We start from the raw sequence: 24,981 nt of genomic DNA, 5'->3' as shown, positions 1-24,981 counted from the left end.
AAGTGAATTTAGGTGCTAAACTTATCAAACAGCATCAACAACAAACAACAAGAAAAAGAAAGCCAAAGCATTCAGTTTGCAGAACTTTATGGATTTCGGAATTGCAAATAGGAGTCGTAGTGACTTTGCATCCTAACTCCTCCTCAGACAATCTCCATGAAGATTTTGGGAACAGAAGAGAAAGAGTTGCCAAGAATTTAGCTTGAAATTGAAGTAGGGGACATTTATTACTGCTTTCTACCTGTTAATTCTATGACTCATTTTCAAAATTTCTCTTAGGCTACATAAAATATGGACTCTCTACATAATGGCTTGTCTAAAATGAGTAACTTGGACGAATTATTCTTTTACCGATAATCAGCTCATTGAGCTTTACTTGTAACTCTGATATGCATGAGAAAATATAAAAGGGAGTGGAGAGTAAGAATTAAAGGAAGAAAACAGCTCCTTCCAGTTACTGCCCTTTTCCTATGGCCACAGGTCCATCCTCACAGTAGTCTCATCTTTGCAAAGAGGCTGAAGAGTTGACTATTTTGCATTGATACTTTGCGGCACAGGGAAGGAGGATTACAAAATTTCCTACTGTTTCTCTTTATTAGATCAACAATCACTTTTTCTATCAGCCGAAAAAATCTGGTAACACAATGATCAAGATAGTAGAATAGTTATTAATAAAAGTGTTCTTGTTATCATCACTCTTGGGTAACTTTTGTTTCCTATTACAATCTTCTTGGTGCTTAAGACCTGGTTACACCTTGAATGTAGTAGGTGCTCCTAGTGTGCTTATTAAATTGGATTGAGAAAGCATCCTTATGCCCTTCACACCACACCCTTTGTTTGTTTGCTTATTGCTTTTCAAAAGAAGTCTGTGTTTCCTATTGTTGAAGCTACTTTTCCTGTTTCCTCTCTAGGATTCAGAGGCATTGGATTCTGCTCCTGAAGATATTTATATCCTTTGTACTTCCAAGGGGGTTGTAAGAGTATATAATCTATCACTGCAAATGATCTGTTTTGATCACATAAATGAAGAGATGGCTGACTAAGAGTTGTGCTTCCTTTTCAGTTATTCTCCTATATTGTTATGAATTAATTTCTGTTGGATTTTGATAATTCTGTTATTGACAGACATTTGTACCTGCACATACTTATGTGTGTCTCTACCCATAAGTAGCAGTTTGGCCTGTCATTCAGGGATATACATGCACTTCTATGCATTCACCAGACTGAAATTCTCCCAGAAACAAGCTCATTTTGCTTCATCATTATTAAAAATATTTATGTGGGAAAAAAGTGTTTAGAACTGTTAAGAAACATATAACTAAATATGTTATCAATGTACTTTATAGGAAATTTACACTATATGTCTCTTTTTCCTCCTTGCTCTTTATCAGCTGAAAATGAGGCTTCTGTTTCTAAGAAACTCTAAAAATATTACTCACCTGCACCTACCCTGTTCTGCCACATTATAATCTTGGTTATAGCTCTCAAATATCAGAACAGAAGATCATGAACTGAAGATGTGTCACAGAAAAAACTGTTTTAAAGGCAAGTTCAACATAATGGACTAAGGAAAAAAATCCAACCATGAGAAAACTTGATGTTGACTTAATTAAAAAAAAAGGCATCCTTTATAAAATACAAACTGTATGAGCACTAAAATTAAAACTGCTAATCCTTTTCTTTTTTTCAGTCCTCTCCAGCTGGCTACAAAATGTCTCTGGCCCCTTGCCAGGGAGCCCTGAATGTCTCTGGCACCAATGGAACACAGGCAGGCTAGAGACAGGCAGTTCTCACTTCACATTTTGGTAAATTCAGAAACAGTATGTTGCTGCCCTGGGCAGCTAAACATTCCAAATTTTAGAAACAATTTTTGGTGGAAATTTTGTGAATCTGCTCCCTCCTCACGTTTTCCCTGGTTCCTTGGAATGAACAGTCACTTTGCCGCTCAGCTTGACAAGAACTGTATTGCAGTCACTGATCCCCTCTTCCCTTCCACCTGATACAAGATCAGCAGTGACCTGCAGCACAGCCTTTCCTGTGATCTAATATATTTCAAAAAATGTTACTGAGTGGCTTAACTAGCCCTAGCACTATAAGATGCTTCAAGATAGTAAATGGCTGAGTATGGTTGGGACAGAAATCACATAGGACTGGCTAAAGGTGGGACTGGAAAGATGAACAGCAGTGCCAGATGGACAAGAGGGCCAAGTCTTGTGTGCCCTGGGTAAAGAGTCTGGATTTTTTCCTGAGAGCAGTGGAGAGCCATTGCAAAGTTTTAGGCAAATGAGGGAAAGTTTTATTTTTTAGAAAGATTTCTCATCCTGCAGGATGGAGCATGACCTAAAGACAACATTGGGAACAGAATAATGAATTTGGTGTCTGTGGCAAATAATTCCAGTTAGAATCATGGCAACTCTGCCGACCATGGTCCAGAGAGTGGGTTGAGAGAGGAGGATGTGAACAATATTAAAGAGATTAAATCATTGGGACTAGATGATTGATTCTACCACAGGGGATAAAAGAAAGAGTGGAAGGTGACAAAGAACTGAAGGGGACACAAATTTGAAATTAACCCTTTCATTTGAGTGTTAGTCATATGGGTGATTTTTTTTTTCATTTAAAATATATTTTTATTGCTATAATGTCATTTTAAATATTGTATATATTACAAAGAAAATTTGATAGGTGTGATATTTAGTGATATAATGTTTTTCTTAAGATAGAAGTCATGATGCTAACACAAGTTTACTACAATAAGATTGTTATTATTGCCCATATTTGACTGAATCATAAGGCAAGTCAAAATGCATTTCTCTGCTTTAATAGAGATAATACCTGTGAGTTACTCCCTCACCTACCCGCATTTCATGTAATTGAGATACTGATTTTCAGAGTAATACAGAAAAATGATATGACCATGTGAGGAAGAAAGAATGATCACTTACATGTTTTGATATTCCTGAGAAAAGAAAGAAAAATCCTCACATAAATATTTTCTGAACATTTTGCATAACTGTTTGCTGTTGTAAGCCAAAAATTCTTGGTCTTTATCCACTACTTTTGGAGCACACAAAAATATATCCAAATAGGAAAACAGTGCTGTCAACCTTGTCTTAATTCATTTTGACTGTTAACAACGAAAAAAATAATCAGATCGAGAATAACACTTTTTAAAAATAATTATTTTTAAAAATAGTTGCATTATATTTTTTCCGTGTGGATATGTAATTCTTGTTGAAAAATTTGTAGAATTCATAAAAATCACCTAAATTCACATACACATAAATATGCACAAAATTGCAGAATGGACACAGTAACTTTTCTTTAAAAGAATAAAAATCAGTACTATGACTGGAGTAAATATTATCCTGAATTTAGAGGTTACAGCTGGGAAACCAAATAAATATATATGAGTGAAGTAAGAGCTCTCTTAATTGACCTCCACTGTACTGAATATTCCCTCAGTTAAATTTTCAGTATCCCTCCACTGCTTAACAATTAAACTAAATTTCCAACCAGTTTGCCTTTCAGCCTGAACACCCACTAGCAACCAAAATAGCCTTATGCTTCAGGCATGCATGATTCCCTGTATTTCCATGAAAATACACTGTTTCTCACACATGTGCTTATGTTATTTGTTTTCCTGAAAGTGAATTCTATTCCCACTATTACTCCAGCAATCTCTACCCATAGACAGAGATTTCTGTTCTTTGAAGTTCAGCTGAAATGCCATTTACTCCTTGCTAACTTTCCAGATTAGCTGGACAAAGAGATGCATTCCTATTTTCTATTCTTACCACGTGGTTTGAACCATTCTTATCAAATCTGTTCAAAGTTTTGCATTACGACAGTCCTGCATTACCCATTCTACTCTATGGTAAGCCTCTTGAGGACATTGTGTGGTAAAACTTAGATTCCTTTCTACTTCCTAGCACAGCATTTCTGCTGAATGAGTGACTGAATGGAGTCATTCCTAAAAGTCATGGATTTTCAGTTATTAAAAAAAACTGAAACACTCTTTGAAAGCTGGTACTTATGAAGTACTTCCTTAAAAGCTTATTTTAGACTAGTCAGCTTTAATATTAATTCAAACACATAAACATGTATTTCCTCTCTTGTTATGCATGTTTTGGCTCTTTTGATACCTATTTCATCATACATACATTTGTATATGTGGCTTGAGGCACAGTTCTAAAAACATAATTGATTCTCACTATCTTTCAGCATTATTAATACTCCACTAAGACGAGGAATGGACATGTATGTCGGTTTTAAAAAATCTATTTGGTTTCTTTTAATGGAGGCAAATATTAATAGAGAAAAAAAACAGGTAAAGATTCCCTTTCACCACTCCATCTCAACACACACAAACACAGTTAAAAGTTAACTATTACAGTGGTTTTAAAGATATGTACACATACTCTATGATACATTTCCCTTGAATAAGTGGAATTTAATTCTCCTCCCCTTGAGGAGGGTTAGATTTAATGACTTGCTCCTAATGAACAGAATGTGGTAGAAGTGATAGGATGTTACTGCCAAGGTTATATTATAATCATAGTCTCTCTCTCATCTTAATCTCTCTCTGTATGTCTTTTTGCCTGACTGTCTTTGTCTTTTCCTCTTTTTGGGTCTTGCTCTGGAGAAAGCCAGCTGCCGTGTCATATGAGCTGCAATAAGGAGAGGCTCACATGATGAGGAACTAAAGCTACATGACTGACTCTCTATTCCCTCTGAATATGCCAACAGATGTTCAGAAGCAGTTCCTCAAGCTCCTGCAGATGACTGCAGTCTCTACTCAAATCTTGACTATAAGCTCTGAGTCAGAATCACCCAGTTAAGCAACTCCTGAATTCCTGACCCTCAAAAACTGCATGAAATAACTGGTAATTTAGGGAAAAAATTTGTTACACAGCAGTAGATAACTGTTATAACTAACAAGTCCTAAAATATTTTTTCTTTTCTCTCTAACCAATCATGGTTTTTTGTCATCTTTTCAAGAAATTGACTAGAAACCATGGTAGATTCAAGCCAAAAAAGCTATGAAGAAATTCATAGGGCATCAGTTTTGAGATTACTGTCTACATCTTAGCTGTATGACCTAACACTTTTTTCCTCAGTTTCTTTATTCACTATAGGAACAAAGCAGAACCTACCTAATAAAATATTAGAATTAAATAAGATACTAAACTAAAAGTGTTGGCATAGTCTTTGGTAAGTTGTAATTGCTCAATAAATGTTAGCTTTATTATTATTATTCTGGTTTAAAAAGAAAAGCTAAGAGATTGCCTGAATAGACATTCAATCTCACAGAGTAAAACACACAGCTAGTATTCAGACACATATGTGTAAAATTAATGAAAACAAACTCCTTCCCATACTGTCAGAAGTCAAGCCACTTACAGGGCTAGTGAATGTCTTGAAAAGTGAATATGATCTATAACAGAAATTAAAACTGAATACTGTCCATGTTCAAAGAAACTCTAAGAGTGTGTCACTTTTGAACCACACCAGAGATCTCAGACCATGCTACAGCCCTATAGGGCCATTAGAGCTACAGGCCATGTGCTAGCACACAACTGTCAGATCACTAAATAAATCATTCCAAAGGGGACATCATACAATACTATGTGGCCATGAGCCTTGTAGCTACACAGGAAGCACAGGTATAATGTACTACATATTTATTTTGTTTTTGAATATACTATTCAAATAAGGACTTTGGAAAAAGTAAATATTCTTCAAATAATATTTAGCATTTTTTGTATGCAATAGCAAACAAGAAAGGGAAAGAACAACTTCAACATGATAATAACTGATGCCTGTTGGATCTGAGAAATACAGCACAGACCAAGTTTTAATCTTTCCCTCTGCACTTTTACACTTTAGGCAAAAGAAATGAGTCATATCAAATTTTACTCTCATGACAGAAGGAATCACATGCTGAGCTGTGTATCCTCTAAAAATGTTTGTATTAATTTCTCTTTACCTTATCTAGCTTTGAACATTACAAAGATCAGTTCCTCAGAAATAGGGTTATTGCTTCATGAAGGCAACTGTAGTTCAGAGATATATCCTTAAGCAAACCTCCTTTTCTGTTTAAATAAAGTAGTACACTTTGTACTCATTACTTCGTTAAGCTGAAAATTAACTCCCAACTTCTATTAAGAACATAAGTGTTCCAGTCAGTGATTTAATAAAGATAAATTTTAAAAGATTCCCATGAAGGAAATAAACAGCTCCAAAACTATAAGAAGTACATGACACAAAATACAATAATTTCTCACCATATCTTTTTTCTGGTTTGGTGAAGGAAAGGGAATAGAGTTGAAAGGATTGGTAGGATTGTCTAAAAATAAAAAATGATCATGAAAAAGAAGGGATTATTTATAAGGATCCCTATGGCGTTGGGTTACACCAGAGATTTACCTGGAGCCTCTAACTGTCACAGTTCTAGGAATTTGTTAAGTTGTTTTTTTCAAGTCCTCTCAACTCAAGATTATATGCAAGATCACTGCTTTCTGTTTACACACTCATTCAGGAAACAGTAAATAAGGTAAAATGTAACAAACTGCAGTCAACATAACCAGACCCTATCCACTGATAAACCATAGCCTCTTGTGGACATGAATGAAGGCCTTTGGCAGAACCAGGCTCCAAAACTGCCTACTTAAAAGGTCAAAGACCTGCAGGCTCTTCTAGCTTCTTTCTCTATTAAAGTCCTGCCCATTCTCACCTTCTTGCTTAAGTCTCACCTCCACCCACTGAAGTTTTATCTGACTATTGTTTTTGAACATCAAGTTTATTCATAGCCTATATTAATGCATTAGCAGTTAATTAAATATGTTATTTGTTCACGGTTTTATTATTTGTTTTTCCTCTTCCAATAAAAATATAAAGAATCTATTTATGCTTTCTACAAGTTTGTATTTGTAGTATTTTGTGAAACCATTTTAAAGCTTTATTTTATAATCGGGGAAATTATCTTGTTCCACTAAGATATAAGATTTTACATGTAGAGTCACAACTTATTATGGCCTTGTGGCACTGAAGAAGATTTTGAAACTTTACATAATAACAATAGGCATAAAGTGAAGCTTTAAAGTTCAGATTAGAAAAATGGGATACAGTGAGCCAGAAAGCTCAAGACAATGTAGCGACTGGTTAGATTTCTCTGGAAGACAGATGAGATAGGTTGGTCCTTTCACTAAGTGGCAATGGATCTCAGTGTTCAAGCCTGTAATATCAGTTAATGAAGATAAATAGATTGTCACAGATGGAGCAGCCACTCAAGATAGTAGCTAACCTAGTTACCAAATTTATATACAAAAAAATCAATCATTTTCCAATATACCACCAATATAAAGGTAGGAATATGGAGAGGCAGACCATTAATAAAAGCAACAAAAATATAGAATATCTATAAGTTGACTGAACAAGACAAGTTTTGAAACTATATGAAGTATCAAAAAATTTAATGAGACCTAAAAGGAAGCTTGGATAAATGAAGAAATATGTATGTACCTGCACAGGAAGGCATAAGATGACAATCTCTCAAAATCACTTTACAAAAGGAATGAAAATCCAATAAAAATTCTCATGGAATTTTTCCTTAGAATTGGAAAAAACAATATAAAACTTATATAATGGCAAAACAAACCAAAAAAAGACAATTCTTTGGTGAAGAAGAACAACCAGGGTAGACTTGTACTTTCACATTTCCAAATATACCCAAGTATCCAAGCAAGAATTCAATGTGTTAATAAAATTAGAATATACAGTTTTATCAGTGGAACAGGACATTTAGTTTGGACACAGACTCAAGTATAAATATGTATACAGCAAATGGTAAATGTGGTATTTTAAGTGAGTAGATAAAGAATGAAAAGCGTTGAAATAGTTAGGTGGCTATTTGGAAAAAAAACAGTTGGACTTCTACTTGGATGTTATTGGATCCTTTATAAATCTACCCAGAGCTCAGAGGGCCACCAATATTTTTGCTTATTGGTCCCAGGTATATTAGCTTTTCTTTTGGATATATTTATTCTCCAAGTAAAAAGCTAAATATGGCATGTAACTTCCCTTGTTTTCCAATTAAAGCTCCATCTATTTCTCTGATGACATTATACTATGTATTTTAAAATGTATGAACTTCCTTGTCTAGAATGTTGCATATGTACCATTCATCTTTTGATTTTAGCATTTAATTATTTTAGCATTTAATTATCATCTACTTCTGTCTATAATTTCTTACATACTTTCTTCATATATTACCCTAGGCTCTGGACACCTATTTGTTCACTTTCAAAATTGAAAGTAACTTTATCAGAGAAGCTGGAAGTCCCCAGCCTTTGCTGATCCACAGCCAAATTCTGAAGAGTTTAATCATTTCAAAGAGCAAATTTATCTAACAACAGAATTTTTTTGTGCCATGATACAACTTAGGATTACATGTTTGTAATACATTCAATATGGAGTCACATAAACCTCAAAAAATTTCAAATGAAAATCACTTGGCTTAAATCTCACTAAATTTATTTTATTAATAAATCAACTAAGCACTTTGTGACTCAGTTTCCACATTTTTGAAATAAGTCTATTTTCATTTGCCTAACATTCCTCACTAGGATGTTACAAAAAATAAATGAAATAATGTGTATTAAAGGATGTTGAAAACTCTAAGGCACTATATAAATGTTAGCTGGCACTTATTGTTAATTCTCATTCCCTTTTTGGTCAAAGCTACTCTAGCCTTAAACTAATAGGAAAGAAGACACATTGGGCTTTGGTAACTTGGCTCAGGGAAGTGAGTCAGTGGTCAGGTAATTTGGCAGGGCTGCGGCAATAGAAAAAACTAATGATACGGTTGCCAAGTGGGTGCCAATCCAAGTTCTGAGCCTGCTCTGACTTCACTGTGAGCTTCTGTCCCTTACCTTCCTAACTACCACCTTGTTGATGTTCTTTGCCTGAACTAATCACCCATCCCATGGTCTGTACCCTACCCGTAATCTCACCTTTAAATTACACCAAAAGTCATACTCACATGAGCTGGGTCAGGTGATCTTAGTTCTGCTCCCTCCTTCCCCAGACAGAGATGGCAAGTTCCTCTGCCCAGGATTCTCACTCTATAAGTCAGCAAATACTTCAGACTCCTTCAGGAGACCTGGGTCTCCTAGCAGACTCTGTCATCCATGACTTAATGAAGCAGGCTTTCCAAGGACCTGGGATTCCCCTTTGTCAGGCTGGGCAAAAGTCTGGCCAAGTTTGAAAGAGATTCTAAGGCTTAGGCCTGACAGAGGCTTCTCTGCTATAGAGCCAAATTTGCAACCTCAAGACATTTCTCTCCTATTTTCCATGCCCTGAGTCTCTGTCTCCCATTCCCTAAACACATTACACTAAAGATCATTTTAAAGAGCAAATGGGATGTCAAATAAGCTTTTTGGAAAATGTTTTCCTATGGTTGCTCTGAAGTCTAAGAATATATTTTTCATTTTATTTTTAATGCATACTTAAAAGGATTGTAATGGAACTATAATGAAGAATGAAAGTGCCTGACCTCTATAAGCCTAAGAGGGTGTTTCTTCCATGAGCTTAAGAGGGTTTCACTATTCCATACATGGTAGTATTTCAGCACCTATACTTTGCCTGAAATAAGGGAAATTTATAAGGATAAATCCAATATAAAAATAGTAATTAATGATGTTTTACCCAGATAGGAATTCTGAGACCTATTGCTATTTCTTCTTTTCTTTATAATAAGACTTCTCATAAATGAAATGATTATAATTTTTAACTAGTGAAAGAATTACGGAGCCCTGGGAGGCCCATATGCTAAATATAAGGAAATAGGGATAGAGGAGAGATAGAAAGGTTGAAATGAAGACATCTACAGATGCCAGGGAGACAAACAACTTGGATCCCAAAGGCAGATATAAGAAGCAAGGGAGAGACAGATGCTCAGCAATGCTAGGACTCAAGTCTATTTTTTCTTAAAATCATTGATGTATTGGAGGATGTGCTTATTTGAAAAATAACTTTTAGGAGAAAACTAAATAGTATATGTATGCATTTTTTATATAGATGCAGCTTCATTCAGCAGCGTGACCATCACACCCTAAATAATTATTTTAAGAACACCATTCTTCATTTTAGCTTATGATAATCTCCTTTTAAGCCTTACTAATAAGCCTTAAGGATACCCCATTTAAATTTTAGCTTAAGCATCAGAATTCTACATATGCTTTGAGATTACAAGCACATCACATACTGATGGTATAAGTTACTTATCACCCCATTATAGAAAGAAGAAAAACAAATTGACAAATCTAATTTGCATGTGTGTGTGTGTGTGTGTGTGTGTGTGTGTAATTCAAATTCAGGAAGTTCTGGTTTTAGCTACCTTCAAAGCTTTCAAGACCATTTGAAACTTGACCTGTGGTGCTTGTTCCAGAAAAATAAGCAAAGTAAAATAATCCAGGTAACTCTTTAAGGATCTATCAAAGGGCTGGGGTTAAAGGAGGAGGAGGAAGAAGGGAAAATAATGTTAACAGATTATATCTGTCCTGAGTTACCTCCTGGAATTTAAGTTAAGCAGCTGGAACCCATTTTGTCCATTCTCTCACACAGCAGACAAATGTATTGCCAGTGAAGATAGACCACAAATGGCTTGCATTTTATTTTTCTTAAAAACCTAGAACAGTCAGCCCTTCCTACTGAGACAGGACTTTTCATCTGGGTAAAAATATATAAGGACTCTCAAAAGAGAAATACTGGATTTCTCAGTCAGAAGCGTTCTTTGTGCTAGACAGTATGGAGAAAATGTCAGTTTAACAGTCGTTTGAAAAATGTCAAAACTCCTGTGTTTCACTCATTTTGAGATACCATGCAAGTAACCTTTCTAATTTTATTTTTGACTATTTCTGATTTTCTTTCTTTTTTTTTTTTAAATCAAAGAGCTTATCCTTGATTAAGTAGAAATTTGAAAGCTTCCTAAATGAACTTAGGAACAATTTTTCTTTTAGGCACAAAATTATTTAGCCTTTGGAGCTGTATGAATATCTATTTCATCAATTATTTAGCCAATCAATAATTTTTTATTGAGTTCATTTTAATTGTCAGGTTCATTTCAATTGCTAGACTCTGGGTATTCAAAAAAGACACTGCCTTTCTCCCTCCTTATAGACAGCAAATAAACAAAAATATATATAGTTACTCATGCTGATAATTGCCAGCAAGGAACAAATGAGTTACTCTAAAAAGACAGCCTCTCTTAGACAAGATGATCAGAGAAGATCTTTATGAGAACATTGTATTTAAGATAAGATCTAAACAAATAGAAGCCAGCCATACGAAGCAGAGGTTTTAAAAACTACCATTTCTGGAGAGAAGGTCCCAAGGGATAAAATTTTATACAGTTTCCAAATGTTCCTGAAGAGGTCAAGAGAAAATGTATTTAGATTTCTTTTTCCTGTTTTCTTTTTCTGAAATTTGTTGTTTGGATATAGGAGATCCTAGACTGATATTCCATTTTTTCATCTACTATTTTGCTTTACTTTTTGGCAGACTTTTTAAACTTTATTTTCCAAAATTCTGTTAAGTCTTTATTTCTGCTCTCTTGTTTAAATTTCCAAAAGCACTTTCTTATTTTCTGGTTGCCCACTGTTTGTCATACTATTCTTGCTTCATGGATGCTATATCTTCTCTTATCTCTTGGAAGAGGTTGAGGACATTACCTTGAAGTTTTCATCTTCCTGCATAGAACGCTGTCTTAGTCTCTTCCTCCCTCCTTCTTCTTTTTCAGTTTGTTTTGGTCTCTTTCTTTCCTGTAAGAAGCTTGATGGCACTTGGCTGACTGCATATTTAAGGATGGGGTACAAACAAGCTGATTACACAATGGGAGGAGAGATCAGGCCAAGCTCCATCACTGGAGGATTCATAGGTCTTTTCTCTTGTATTGGTTAGACTTCTCAGAGACAACCTCTTCCTTTCTGCCAGGAGGATATATGTCTGGTTGCCACACTCGGAGTTAAGTTACGGAAAAGAGCTGGATGTCTTTTCATGCAGTATATAAACTTCTATTTAATCCCTCAGCTATGACTGACGCCACCTCAGGGCTCTCTTTTACCTTTTCAGAGAACAAGGGTATGTTTTCTACCTGGATTGATAAAGACACAGTTGCTTAGCTGGGTAGAGAAGAACAGGGGTTCGGGGGAATCTAACTGCTTCCTACTCAGATTTCTAATAGGTCACCTTGTTTTAGCCTTACTATTCCCCTTGTTTCCCAGTGGCAACTAGTGCCACCAATTCCTGAGCCTTTCTACAAATCAAGTTGGTGGTTTTTCTCCTTTTGCTCAGTCCAGGTCAAACAGTCAAATATCTCAGGTCTTCTATCAACTATTGGTTGTCCATTTGCCTTTCAGTTTCCAAATTTTGCTGCTATAAATTTCCCCATTAAAATATCTAATTTCAGTCTTTTTCATGGAGCTTCAAGAGCAAGCTGAACTACTTGTATGTATTAATCTGTGGTGTCTTTATCCAGAAATTCTGTATATTCTTTAATTTTTTAAATTTCTTGTTATGCACTCTATATGCTAAAATGTCTTTTTTGACTTACTGATAGTGGAAATCTTAATTCTCATCTCTCTTGACCTCTTCATAGAAGTCAACACTATTGTCCACCTCCTACTTTATGAAACTCTCTTCTTCAACTCTGGACACTATACTCTCCTGTCTTTCTTCCCACCTTTCTTCCCATTCCATCTCAGACACACTTGCTAGCTCTTTCCTCTCTATTCACCATCAGAGCTGAAGTTCCTTAAAGCTCAGTGTTAGGTTCCCTCCTCTCTTTACTTTATAGTCTTTCTTCAGATGACATATCACTCAAGTTCTTTGCCTAAGCACTAACAGTTCACATATTGTATACCTCCAGTCTAGACTTCATTTCTCAGGTCTAGACCTATGTATCCAATGGTTTATTTGACTTTCCTTAGATGTCTCAAATGTAGTTTAGACCCAGTGTGTCTAAAAAATAACTTATGATCTTATCTCATTAAACTTGGCCCTCTTTTAGCATTCTCTGTCTAGATAGTGCCACTGTCCAGGAACACAAATTGAAAACTAAGATTCATTCTTGACAATTCCTTCCCTCCCAGTCCGCATATTCAATCCTTTTCCAAATTCTATTGACGGGATCTCAAATATATGTGCAATTCACTTACGTTTCTCCATTTGTTCTGCCAGTACTGCCAAACTACCAACATCTCTCAGCTGGATTAGTGAACTAGCCTCCTACTCATCTTCTTAATTCTGTTCTTCCACATTCTCCACCCTAATCCCAAGCTAATTCTTACACAGTCTTTTCAAAAGACTACATGAGTTTTCATACCTCTGCTTAAAATGGCTAATTTATTTGCATTAAGGATACAAGTCTAAATCTTTAGGTTTACCAGCAACATTGTGAAAGATGTGACCCCTCCCTACAACACCAGTTTTACCTCACACATTGCCACTCTTGGATTTTCTGTATTTTAGCCTTTTTGGACATCTTCAATTCCTAGAATGCCCTGTGTCCCTCCTGAAAGAGGGCATTTGTACCTGATGTTACTTGTATCTGGTTCTCCTTGGCCTAGCTATAACTATTTCTTTTAATTCAAATTGCTTAGATGTCATCTCCTGCAGCACGAATAAGGTATTCTATCTTGTAATTCTCTCTGTTGTGCTATGTTGTAATCACTTGTTTACACACTTATCTCCCCATCAGAATAAGAGCCATTTGAACAGCTCTTTGTATCCTTAGCATGAAGCACAGTACCTAGAATCTGGTAAGTTTTTTGTAATTGTATTGTGAATGAATAAAAGAGCTCATTTATATCAAAAAAATAAATTATCAGTGATTAAAACAAATCTGTACTTCCATGATACATTAGGAACTAGTTATGATTTTCAAGAGAAAGATATTTTGAAGAGATTTTATAGATAATAATCAAATTTCCTTACTTTTTTTGTTTTTCCCATTGCCTTCAGGATGGAAAGATTTAAATCTTCAAGTGCTGTTAGTACATTCTCATACTCGCCCAAATGCTGAGAAAAATATTCTGAAAAGTAAAAATATTGAAATAAATACTTGTTTGCCTTTAGGTAATGATAAAACAAAATATCAACTGAAGATTTACACAATAAATGAGTAAAACAAATGGATAAAACTGACAAATTTTCAGATGAGACTAACTAAAGTGTCAATATACTTTCATTAAAAAAGAAAAAATCCTGGAGGTTACCATTATTCTTTTTATCTTACAAAAAATAGGGAAAAAATGAAGTTGGATTTACATACACAACTGCTTCAATAAAAAGTTGTTCCTGAGAGACCTTCAAGATGGCAGAGGAGTAAGACGTGTAGACCACCTTCCTCCACACAAATACATCAAAAATACATGTACATGTGGAACAACTCCTACACAACACCTACTGAACACTGGCAGACGACTTCAGACTTCCCAAAACGCAAAAAACTCCCCAGGTACCTGGGTAGGGCAAAAGAAAAAACAGAGACAAAAGAATAAGGACGGGACCTGCACCTCTGGGAGGGAGCTGTGAAGGAGGAAAAGTTTCCACACACTAGGAAGCCCCTTCATGGGCAGAGTTGGGGGTGGGGGAGAAGCTTTGGAGCCACAGAGGAGAGCACAGCAATAGGGGTGCAGAGGGCAAAATGGAGAGATTCCCGCACAGAAGATCAGTGCCGACCAACACTCACCAGCCTGAGAAACTTGCCTGCTCACCCACCGGGGCGGGTGGGGTCTGGGAGCTGAGGCTCCAGCTTCGGGGGTCAGATCCCAGGGAGAGGACTGGGGTTGGCTGTGTGAACACAGCCTGAAGGGAGCTAGTGCACCACAGCTAGCTGGGACGGATTCCGGGAAGAAGTCTGAAACTGCCTAAGAAGGAAGAGACCATTGTTTCAGGGTGCATGAGGAGAGGGGATTCAGAGCACTGACTAAATGAGTTCCAGAGACAGATGCGAGCCGCGGCTATCAGTGCAGACCCCAGAGATGGATATGAAATGCTAAAGCTTCTGCTGCAGCCACCAAGAAGCCTGGGTGCAAGCACAGGTAACTATCTACACCTCCCCTCCCAGGAGCTTGTGCAGCCTGCCACTGCAAGGGTCCCATGATCCAGGGACAATTAGCTTGAGAGAACACATGGCATGCCTCAGGCTCTTGCAACATCACGCCAGCCTCTGAGACCGCAGGTTCGCCCCACAGTCCATACCCCTCCTTCCCACCCCAGCCTGAGTGAGCCAGAGCCCCTTAATCAGCTGCTCCTTTAACCCCATTCTCTCTGAGTGAAGAACAGATGCCCTCAGGCGACCTCCACACAGAGACGGGGCCAAATCCAAAGCTGAACACCAGGTGCTGTTCGAACAAAGAAGAGAAAGGGAAATCTCTCCCAGCAGCCTCAGGAGCAGTGGATGAAATCTCCACAGTTAATGTGATGTACCCTGCATCTCTGGAATACCTGAATAGACAACGAGTCACCCCAAAATTGAGGCAGTGGACTTTGGGAGCAACTGTAGACTTGGGGTTTTCTTTCCATCTCTAAATTTTTTCTGGTTTTAGGTTTATCTTTTTTGGTATCTAGACTTTATTATCATTGGTAGATTTGTGTGTTGATTAGGTTGCACTCTTCCTTTTTTTTTTTTAGATATATATATATACATATTTTTCCTCTTTCTCATTTTTTTTTTATTTTTTGTGGTACACGGGCCTCTCACTGTTGTGGCCTCTCCCATTGCGGAGCACAGGCTCCAGAGGCGCAGGCTCAGTGGCCATGGCTCATGGGCCCAGCTGCTCCATGGCATGTGGGATCTTCCTGGACTGGGGCACGAACCCATGGCCCTGCATCGGCAGGTGGACTCTCAACCACTGCACCACCAGGGAAGCCTTCCTCTTTCTCTTTTTATGAGTGTGTATGTGTTTGCTTCTTTGTGTGATTTTGCTTGTATAGCTTTGATTTTACCACTTGTCCTAGGGTTCTGTCTGTCCTTTTATTTTATTTTTTTTTAGTATAGATTTTAGCACTTGTTATCATTGGCGAATTTGTTTTTTGGTTTGGTTTCTCTCTTCTTTCTTTGTTTCTTTCCTTTTTTATTACTTTTTCATTTTCTCATTTTTAATATTTTTATATTTTTTATTTTTTAATAACTCTTTCTTTCTTTCTTCCTTCCTTCCTTCCTTCCTTCCTTCCTTCCTTCCTTCCTTCCTTCCTTCCTTCCCTTTCTTTCTTTCTTTCTTTCTTTCTTTCTTTCTTTCTTTCTTTCTTTCTTTCTTTCTTTCTTTCTTTCTTTCTTTCTTTCTCTCTTTCTTTCTTTCTGTCTCTCTTCTGAGCTGTGGGGCTGACAGGGTCTTGGTGCCCCGCCAGGGTGTCAGGCCTGTGGCCCTGAGGTGGGAGAGTTGAGTTCAAGATACTGGTCCACCAGAGACCTCCTGGCTCCACAAAATATCAAACGGCAAAAGCTCTCTAAGATATCTCCATCTCAATGCTAAGACCCAGCTCCACCCAACAACCAGCAAGCTACAGTGCTGGGCACCCTATATCACACAACTAGCAAGACAGGAACACAAACTCAGCCATTAGCAGAGAGGTTGCCTAAAATTATAATAAGATAACAGACAAACCAAAACACATCACCAGATGTGGTCCTGCCCACCAGAAAGACAAGATCCAGCCTCATCCACCAGAACAAAGGCACCAGTCCCGTCCACCAGGAAGCCTACAGAACCCAATGAACCAATCTTAGAAACTGGCAGCAGACACCAAAAACAATAGGAACTACAAACCTGCACCCTATGAAAAGGAGAACCAAACATAGTAGATTAAGCAAAATGAAAAGACAGAGAAACACACAGCAGATGAGGAGCAAGGTAAAATCCCACCACACCAAACAAATGAAGAGGAAATAAGCAGTCTACCTGAAAAAGAATTCAGAGTAATGAGAGTAAACATGGTCCAAAATCTTGGAAGTAGAATGGAGAAAATATAAGAAACATTTAACAAGGACCTAGAAGAACTAAAGAGCAAACAAACAATGATGAAAAGTGCAATAAATGAAATTTAAAATTCTCTAAAAGAAATTAATAGCAGAATAACTGAGGCAGAAGAACATATAAGTGAACTGGAAGATAAAATAATGGAAATAAATACCTCATAACAGAATAAAGAAAAAAGAAAAGATGTGAGGACAGTCTCACAGAACTCTGGAACAATATTAAATGCAACAACATTCAAATTATAGGGCTCCCAGAAGAAGAAGAGAGAAACTAAGGGACTGACAAGATATTTGAAGAGATTATAGTTGAAAATTTCCCTAATGTAGGAAAGGAAATAGTCAATCAAGTCCAGGAAGCGCAGAGAGTCCCACACAGGATAAATCCAAGGAGAAGCATGCTAACACATGTATTAATCAAACTAACAAAAATTAAATACAAAGAAAAAATATTAAAACAGCAAGGGAAAAACAACAAATAACACACAAGGGAATCCCCATAAGGTTAACAGCTGATCTTTCAGTAGAAACTTTGCAAGCAAAAAGGGAGTGGCAACACATATTTAAAGTGATAAAAGGGAAAAACTAACAACCAAGATTACTCTACCCAGAAAGGATCTCATTCAGATTTGATGGAGAAATTAAAACCTTTACAGACAAGCAAAAGCTGAGACAGTTCAGCACCACCAAACCAGCTTTACAACAAATGCTAAAGGAACTTCTCAAGGCAGGAAACACAAGAGAAGGAAAAGACTGACAATAACAAACCCAAAGCGCTTAAGAAAATTGTAACAGGAACATACATATCGATAACTACCTTAAATGTAAATGGATTAAGTGCTCCAACCGAAAGACATAGACTGGTTGAATGGATACAAAAACAAGACCCATATGTATGTTGTCTACAAGAAACCCATTTCAGATCTAGGGACACATACAGACTGAAAATGAGGAGATGGAAAAAGATATTCCATGCAAATGGAAATCAAAACAAAGCTGGAATAGCACGTCTCTTATCAGTCAAAATAGACTTTAAAATAAAGACTATTACAAGAGACAAAGAAGGACACTACATAATGATCAAGGGATCAATCCAAGAAGAAGAGATAACAATTGTAAATATTTATGCACCCAACATGGGTGCACCTTAATACATAAGGCAAATGCTAACAGCCATAAAAGGGGAAATTGACAGTAACACAATCATCTTACGGGACTTTAACACCCCACTTTCACCAATGGACAGATCATCCATACTGAAAATAAATAAGGAAACACAAGCTTTAAATGATACATTAAACAAGATGGACTTAATTAATATTTATAGGACATTCCATCCAAAAACAACAGAATACACTTTCTTCTCAACTGCTCATGGAACATTCTCCAGGAAAGATCATATCTTGGGTCAGAAATCAAGCCTTGGTAAATTTAAGAAATTTAAAATCGTATCAAGTATCTTTTCCAAACATAACGCTATGAGACTAGATGCCAATTACAGAAAATAACCTGTAAAAAATACAAACACATGGAGGATAAAAAATGCACTACTAAATAACCAAGATATCACTGAAGAAATCAAAGAGGAAATCAAAAAATAATTAGAAACAAATGACAATGAAAACACGATGACCCAAAACCTATGGGATGCAGCAAATCAGTTCTAAGAGGGAAGTTTATAGCTATACAATCCTACCACAAGAAACAAGAAACATCTCAAATAAAAAACATAAACTTGGACTTCCCTGGTGGTGCAGTGGTTGAGAGTCTGCCTGCCGATGCAGGGAACACGGGTTCATGCCACGGTCCGGGAAGATCCCACATGCTGTGGAGCGGCTGGGCCCGTGAGACATGGCCACTGAGCCTGCATGTCCGGAGCCTGTGCTCCACAATGGGAGAGGCCATAACAGTGAGAGGCCTGTGTACTGTGAAAAAAACCAAAAAAACAAAACAAAAAAACCCATAACCTTATACCTATAACAATTAGAGAAAAAGAACAAAATTACCCTAAAGTTAGCAGAAGGAAAGAAATCTTTATGATCAGATCAGAAATAAATGAAAAAAAAATGCCAACAAAGATCAATAAAACTAAAAGCTGGTTCTTTGAGAAGATAAACAAAATTGATAAACCATTAGGCAGACTCATCAAGAAAAAATGGGAGAAGACTCAAATCAACAAAATTAGAAATAAAAAAGGAGAAGTAACAACTGACGCTGCAGAAATACAAAGGATCATGAGAGATTACTACATGCGACTATATGTCAATTAAATGGACAACCTGGAAGAAATAGACAAATTCTTAGAAAAGCACAACCTTCCAAAACTGTACCAGGAAGAAATAGAAAATATAAACAGACCAATCACAAGCAGTGAAATTGAGACTGTGATTCAAAATCTTGCAAGAAACCAAAGCCCAGGACCAGATGGCTTCAGAGGCGAATTCTATCAAACATTTAGAGAAGAGCTAACACCTATCCTTCTTAAACTCTTCCAAAATATAGCAGAGGGAGGAACACTCCCAAACTCATTCTACAAGGCCACCACCACCCGGATCCAAAGCCAGACAAAGATGTCAGAAAGAAAGAAAACTACATGCCAATATCACTGATGAACATAGATGCAAAAACCCTAAACAAAATACTAGCAAATAGAATCCAAGAGCACATTAAAAGGATCATACACCATGATCAAGTGGGGTTTATCCCAAGAATGCAAAGATTCTTCAGTACACACAAATTAATCAATGTGATACACCATACTAACAAAATGAAGCAGAAAAAGCATATGAGCATCTCAGTAGATGCAGAGAAAGCTTTTGACAAAATTCAACACCCATTTATGATAAAAAAAAACCCTGAAGAAAGTACGCATAGAGGGAACTTATGGCAACATAATAAAGACCATATATGACGAACCTACTGCCAACAATCTTCTCAATGGTGAGAAACTGAAACCATTTCCTCTAAGATCAGAAACAAAGAAGGTTGTCCAGACTCACCACTATTATTCAACATACTTTTGGAAGTTTTAGCCACAGTAATCAGAGAAGAAAAGGAAACAAAAGGAATCCAAACTGGAAAAGAATAAGTAAAGGGGTCACTGTTTGCAGATGACATGATAATATACATAGAGAATCCTAAAGATGCTACCAGAAAACTACTAGAGCTAATCAATGAATGTGGTAAAGTAGGAGGATACAAAATTAATGCACAGAAATCTCTTGCATTCCTATACACTAAAGATGAAAAATCTGAAAGAGAAATTAAGGAAACACTCCCATTTACCATTGAAACAAAAATAATATACCTAGGAATAAACCTACTTAAGGAGACAAAAGACCTGTATTCAGAAAACTATAAGAAACTGATGAAAGAAATTAAAGATGATACAAACAGATGGAGAGATATACCATGTTCTTGGATTGGAAGAATCAACATTGTGAAAACGAGTATACTACCCAAAGCAATCTACAGATTCAATGCAATCCCTACCAAACTACCAATGGCATTTTTAACAGAACTAGAACAAAATAATTCACAATTTGTATGGAAACACAAAAGACCCCGAATAGCCAAAGCAATCTTCAGAAAGGAGCTGGAGGAATCAGACCTCAGACCTCAGATTATACTACAAGGCTACAGTAATCAAGACAGTATGGTACTAGCACAAAAACAGAAATATAGATCAATGGAACAGGGTAGAAAGACCAAAGATTAACCCATGCACATATGGTCACCTTATATTTGATAAAGGAGGCAAAAATACACAATGGAGAAGAGATAGCCTCTTCAATAAGTGGTGCTGGAACACCTGACAGCTACATGTAAAAGAATGAAATTAGAACACTCCTTAACACCATACAGAAAAATAAACTCAAAATGGATTAAAGACCTAAACGTAAGGTCAGACACTATAAAATTCTTAGAGGAAAAGATAGGCACAGCACTCTTGCTGTGACATAAATCACAGCAAGATCCTTTTTGACCCACCTCCTAGAGAGATGGAAATAAAAAGTAAAATAAACAAATGGGACTTAATGAAACTTAGAAGCTTTTGCACAGCAAAGGAAACCATAAACAAGATGAAAAGACAACCCTCAGAATGGGAAAAATATTTACAAATGAAGCAACTGACAAAGAATTAATCTCCAAAATTTATAAGCAGCTCATGCAGCTCAATATCAAGAAACAAAAAACCCAATCCAAAAGTGGTCAGAACACCTAAACAGATATTTCTCCAGAGAAGACATACAGATGGTAAACAAACAGATGAAAGGATGCTCATCATCACTAATCATTAGAGAAATGCAAATCAAAACTTCAATGAGGTATCACCTCACACCAGTCGGAATGGCCATCATCAAAAAATCTACAAACAATACATGCTGGAGAGGGTGTGGAGAAGAGGGAACCCTCTTGCACTGTTTGTGGGAATGTAATTTGATATAGCCACTGTGGAGAACAGTATGGAGGTTCCTTCAAAAACTAAAAATAGAACTACCATACGACCCAGCAATCTCACTACTGGGCATATACCCTGAGAATACCATAATTGAAAAAGTTCACAATGTTCATTGCAGCACTATTTACAATAGCCAGGGTATGGAAGCAACCTAGGTGTCCATTGACAGATGAATGGATAAAGAAGATGTGGCACATATATACAGTGCAATATTACTTAGCCATAAAAAGTAACGAAATTGAGTTATTTGAAGAGAGTTGGGTGCACCTAGAGTCTGTCATACAGAGTGAAGTAAGTCAGCAAGAGTAAAACAAGTACTGTATGCTAACACCTATGTATGGAATCTTAAAAAACAAACAAATATATTTCTGCAAAACCTAGTGGCAGGACAGGAATAAAGATGCAGACTTAGAGAATGTACTTGAGGACAAGGGGAGGGGGAAGGGTAAGCTGGGATGAAATGAGAGAGTAGCATTGACATATATACACTACCAAATGTAAAATAGATAGCTAGTGGGAAGCAGCCGCATAGCACAGGGAGATCAGCATAGTGCTTTGTGACCTCCTAGAGGGGTGGGATAGGGAGGATGGGAGGGAGATGCAAGAGGGAGGAGATATGGGGTTATGTGTATATGTAAAGCTGATTCACTTTGTTATAAAGCAGAAAGTAACACACCATTGTAAAGCAATTATACTCCAGTACGGATGTTAGCAAAAAAAAAAAAAAAAAAAATAGCTGTTCCCAAAAGCATATCATTATAAACTTCTCTAGGTCAGTAATTTTTGAGAAATTAAGTGAAATGTTATGGTTTCTTCTGGGAGACATTTTAGAAAGGTATGCTCTCTTCAAAGGTAAGAATTTAAACACAAGGGCAGTCTCCTATGGAATCTTCCATGTAAATATTCCTGTCAATATCTAATTATTTTTAAATAATTTAGACAGAGGAAAAGGCATGGTTAACACATTTTTCAGTTGGTTAGAATAAATATTATATTGGATGTTACAATTAAAATTAAAGGTATGGAATATATATTGATCCCAAGGTAATAAGTTGAAATATAATAGACATAAATGCAAAATCTTATATTTGCTTAGAGAAATCAATATTTTTCTGAAACGGTTATTGGTTAACAGCATGGTTGTTTTAAAAAAGAAGGAAAGCCATCTTTCAAAATAAATATCTCAGGGAGGAGGATAAAGATGGCAGAATAAGTTGACATGGAGCTCACCTGCCCCCATAAACACACCAAAAATACACCTACATGTGGAAAAATTCTCATAAGAAAACTAATTGGAAACTGGCAGAAGAACTCTTATACAACAAAGGATTCAAGAAATCGTCCCCTATAACTGGGTAGGATGGGAAAAATATTGTCTGGTTGGGACCTGTGCCCCTGGGAAGGATTTAAGAGGAAAAGAAAGACTGCATAGGCAGACTCTTGCCCTGGGGAGTCAGGGGATCAAGGCACAGACTGGGTGTCCCCATCCTGGGTCTGATGTGGAGGAGATAAGCACATCTTATCTTCCTTTGGCTGCTGGGAGAACCATTGGGACAGATAGAAAGGCTGGAGAAGCCTAGACTCCACTCAAAAAGAGGGTGTGTGTGCTGGCTTGCCAACAGACAGGGCAGAGAGAAGTCTGCCCTAGCAGCTGATGCCTCACCACACTCCGCAACCTGAGTTAGGCGAATATCCCAGCCCACTCACTCCATGCCACAGCCTTGGTACAGGCTCTGAGCTTGGTATAGGGCCTGCCTCCTAGGGCAGTCACGTCCTGAGAAAAGACCTGATCTAGCAACACAGAGATTGCCTGGGGGCCTGAGGTGTGGTCCAGGTGGGACAGCAGCAGCCAGCATTGCCACTTACCCAAAGAGTGCCCCAGAAGCAGTCCAGACCTCTACCAGCAGCTCAGCTACTTCAATTCCTCTAACCACAACATCCCTACCCCAAGTCCTAGCCTAGTGAATTCTCCTGTCATATGCAATCTTAACCACAAACTTGCACTAGATCTGAGATAACCACAGCAGGGGAAAATATGTGACTTTAACATGTTGATGAGGGGAGCTGCAGATGCACACACAGGCAGCATACCAGACCACTATAAGTGCATGAGTCCCACTTACTTCAGCACTCCACTTCTTTGAGGCAAAGGTTTCAGTACAGGGAGAAGGAAAAACACACACTTAAAGGGAAGAGAGCCAGCTCCAGGCTGACCCTCAAGGCTTCTACTCCAGAACTTGGGAGCAAACCCCACCCCTGACAGGGCAGAGACAGCCACGGAGCAGAGAGGAAGTCCTGCCTCACACTCTGCACAGGTTTTAGATACTCCAACACCAAACACACCCTCTCTAAAAGGGATAGCAGCCAGCACACCCTGAGGAAATATGTGGCTGGCATCCATATCAAAACCAGCCCTTACACAAAAGACAGTGGACACAAAGAGTCTACACAGGGATGCTCCCACATAAAAACACTCCTTCAACACCACAATTTTTAAACATGCTGTTTGAAAATAAATAAATTTAGTTTAGTTTAAAAGAAATAAAAGAGTAAACTCAGACCATTTTAACAAGGAACTGTAAACTATAAAGAAGACCCAATCAAAAATACACAATTCAATTTCTGAGACAAAAAGACACTCTAGAAGTAATGAATAGCCAACTAAATGACACAGAAGAATACATAAGTGATCTGGAAGATGAAATAATGGAAATCACCCAATCAGAACAGCAGACAGAAAGACAAATGAAACAGAAAAAATAAAAGCAATATATGAGATCTATGAAGTAATATAAAATGTGCCAATATACAGATAATAGGGGTCCCAGAAGGAGAAGAGAGAGAAAAAGGGATCAAAAATGTATCTGAGAGTTCCGGGAAGATGGCGGAAGAGTAAGACGCGGAGATCACCTTCCTCTCCACAGATACACCAGAAATACATCTACGCGTGGAACAACTCCTACGGAGCACCTACTGAACGCTGGCAGAAGACCTCAGACCTCCCAAAAGGCAAGGAACCCCCCACGTACCTGGTTAGGGCAAAAGAAAAAACTAAACAGAGACAAAAGAATAGGGACGGGTCCTGCACCAGCGGGAGAGAGCTGTGAAGGAGGAAAAGTGTCCACACACTAGGAGCCCCTTCGCGGGTGGAGACTTCGGGAGGCGGAGTGGGGGAGCTTGGGAGCCGCGGAGGAGAGCACAGCAACAGGGGTGCGGAGGGCAAAGCGGACAGATTCCAGCGCAGAGGATCGGGCCGACCGGCACTCACCAGCCGAGAGGCTTGTCTGCTCGCCCGCCGGGGCGGGCGGGACTGGGAGCTGAGGCTCCGGCTTTTGTCGGAGCGCCGGGAGAGGACTGAGGTTGGCGGCGTGAACACAGCCTGCAGGGCGTTGGTGCGCCGCGGCTGGCCGGGAGAGAGTCTGGGGAGGGGTCTGGACCTGCCGAAGAGGCAAGAGACTTTTACGTCCCTCTTTGTTTCCTG

General features: G+C 37.8%; 1 protein-coding gene across 1 annotated transcript in view; it reads right to left on the bottom strand.

Moving 5' to 3' along the window:
- NECAB1 (N-terminal EF-hand calcium binding protein 1) overlaps positions 1-24,981 on the bottom strand; it is a gene marked incomplete at both ends in the record, with an annotated part of 279,877 nt that overhangs the window by 93,700 nt on the left and 161,196 nt on the right. The window contains one exon of the mRNA XM_082858688.1: positions 13,996-14,093. Within this exon, the coding sequence (XP_082714814.1) occupies positions 13,996-14,093 (98 nt within the window). The remainder of the gene's footprint in view (positions 1-13,995; positions 14,094-24,981) is intronic.

The sequence above is a fragment of the Leucopleurus acutus genome (assembly GCF_964270905.1).
Source record: "Leucopleurus acutus genome assembly, chromosome: 17".
In the NCBI taxonomy this organism is placed as follows: Eukaryota; Metazoa; Chordata; class Mammalia; order Artiodactyla; family Delphinidae; genus Leucopleurus; species Leucopleurus acutus.
This window is presented reverse-complemented; position numbering and strand designations above follow the sequence as displayed.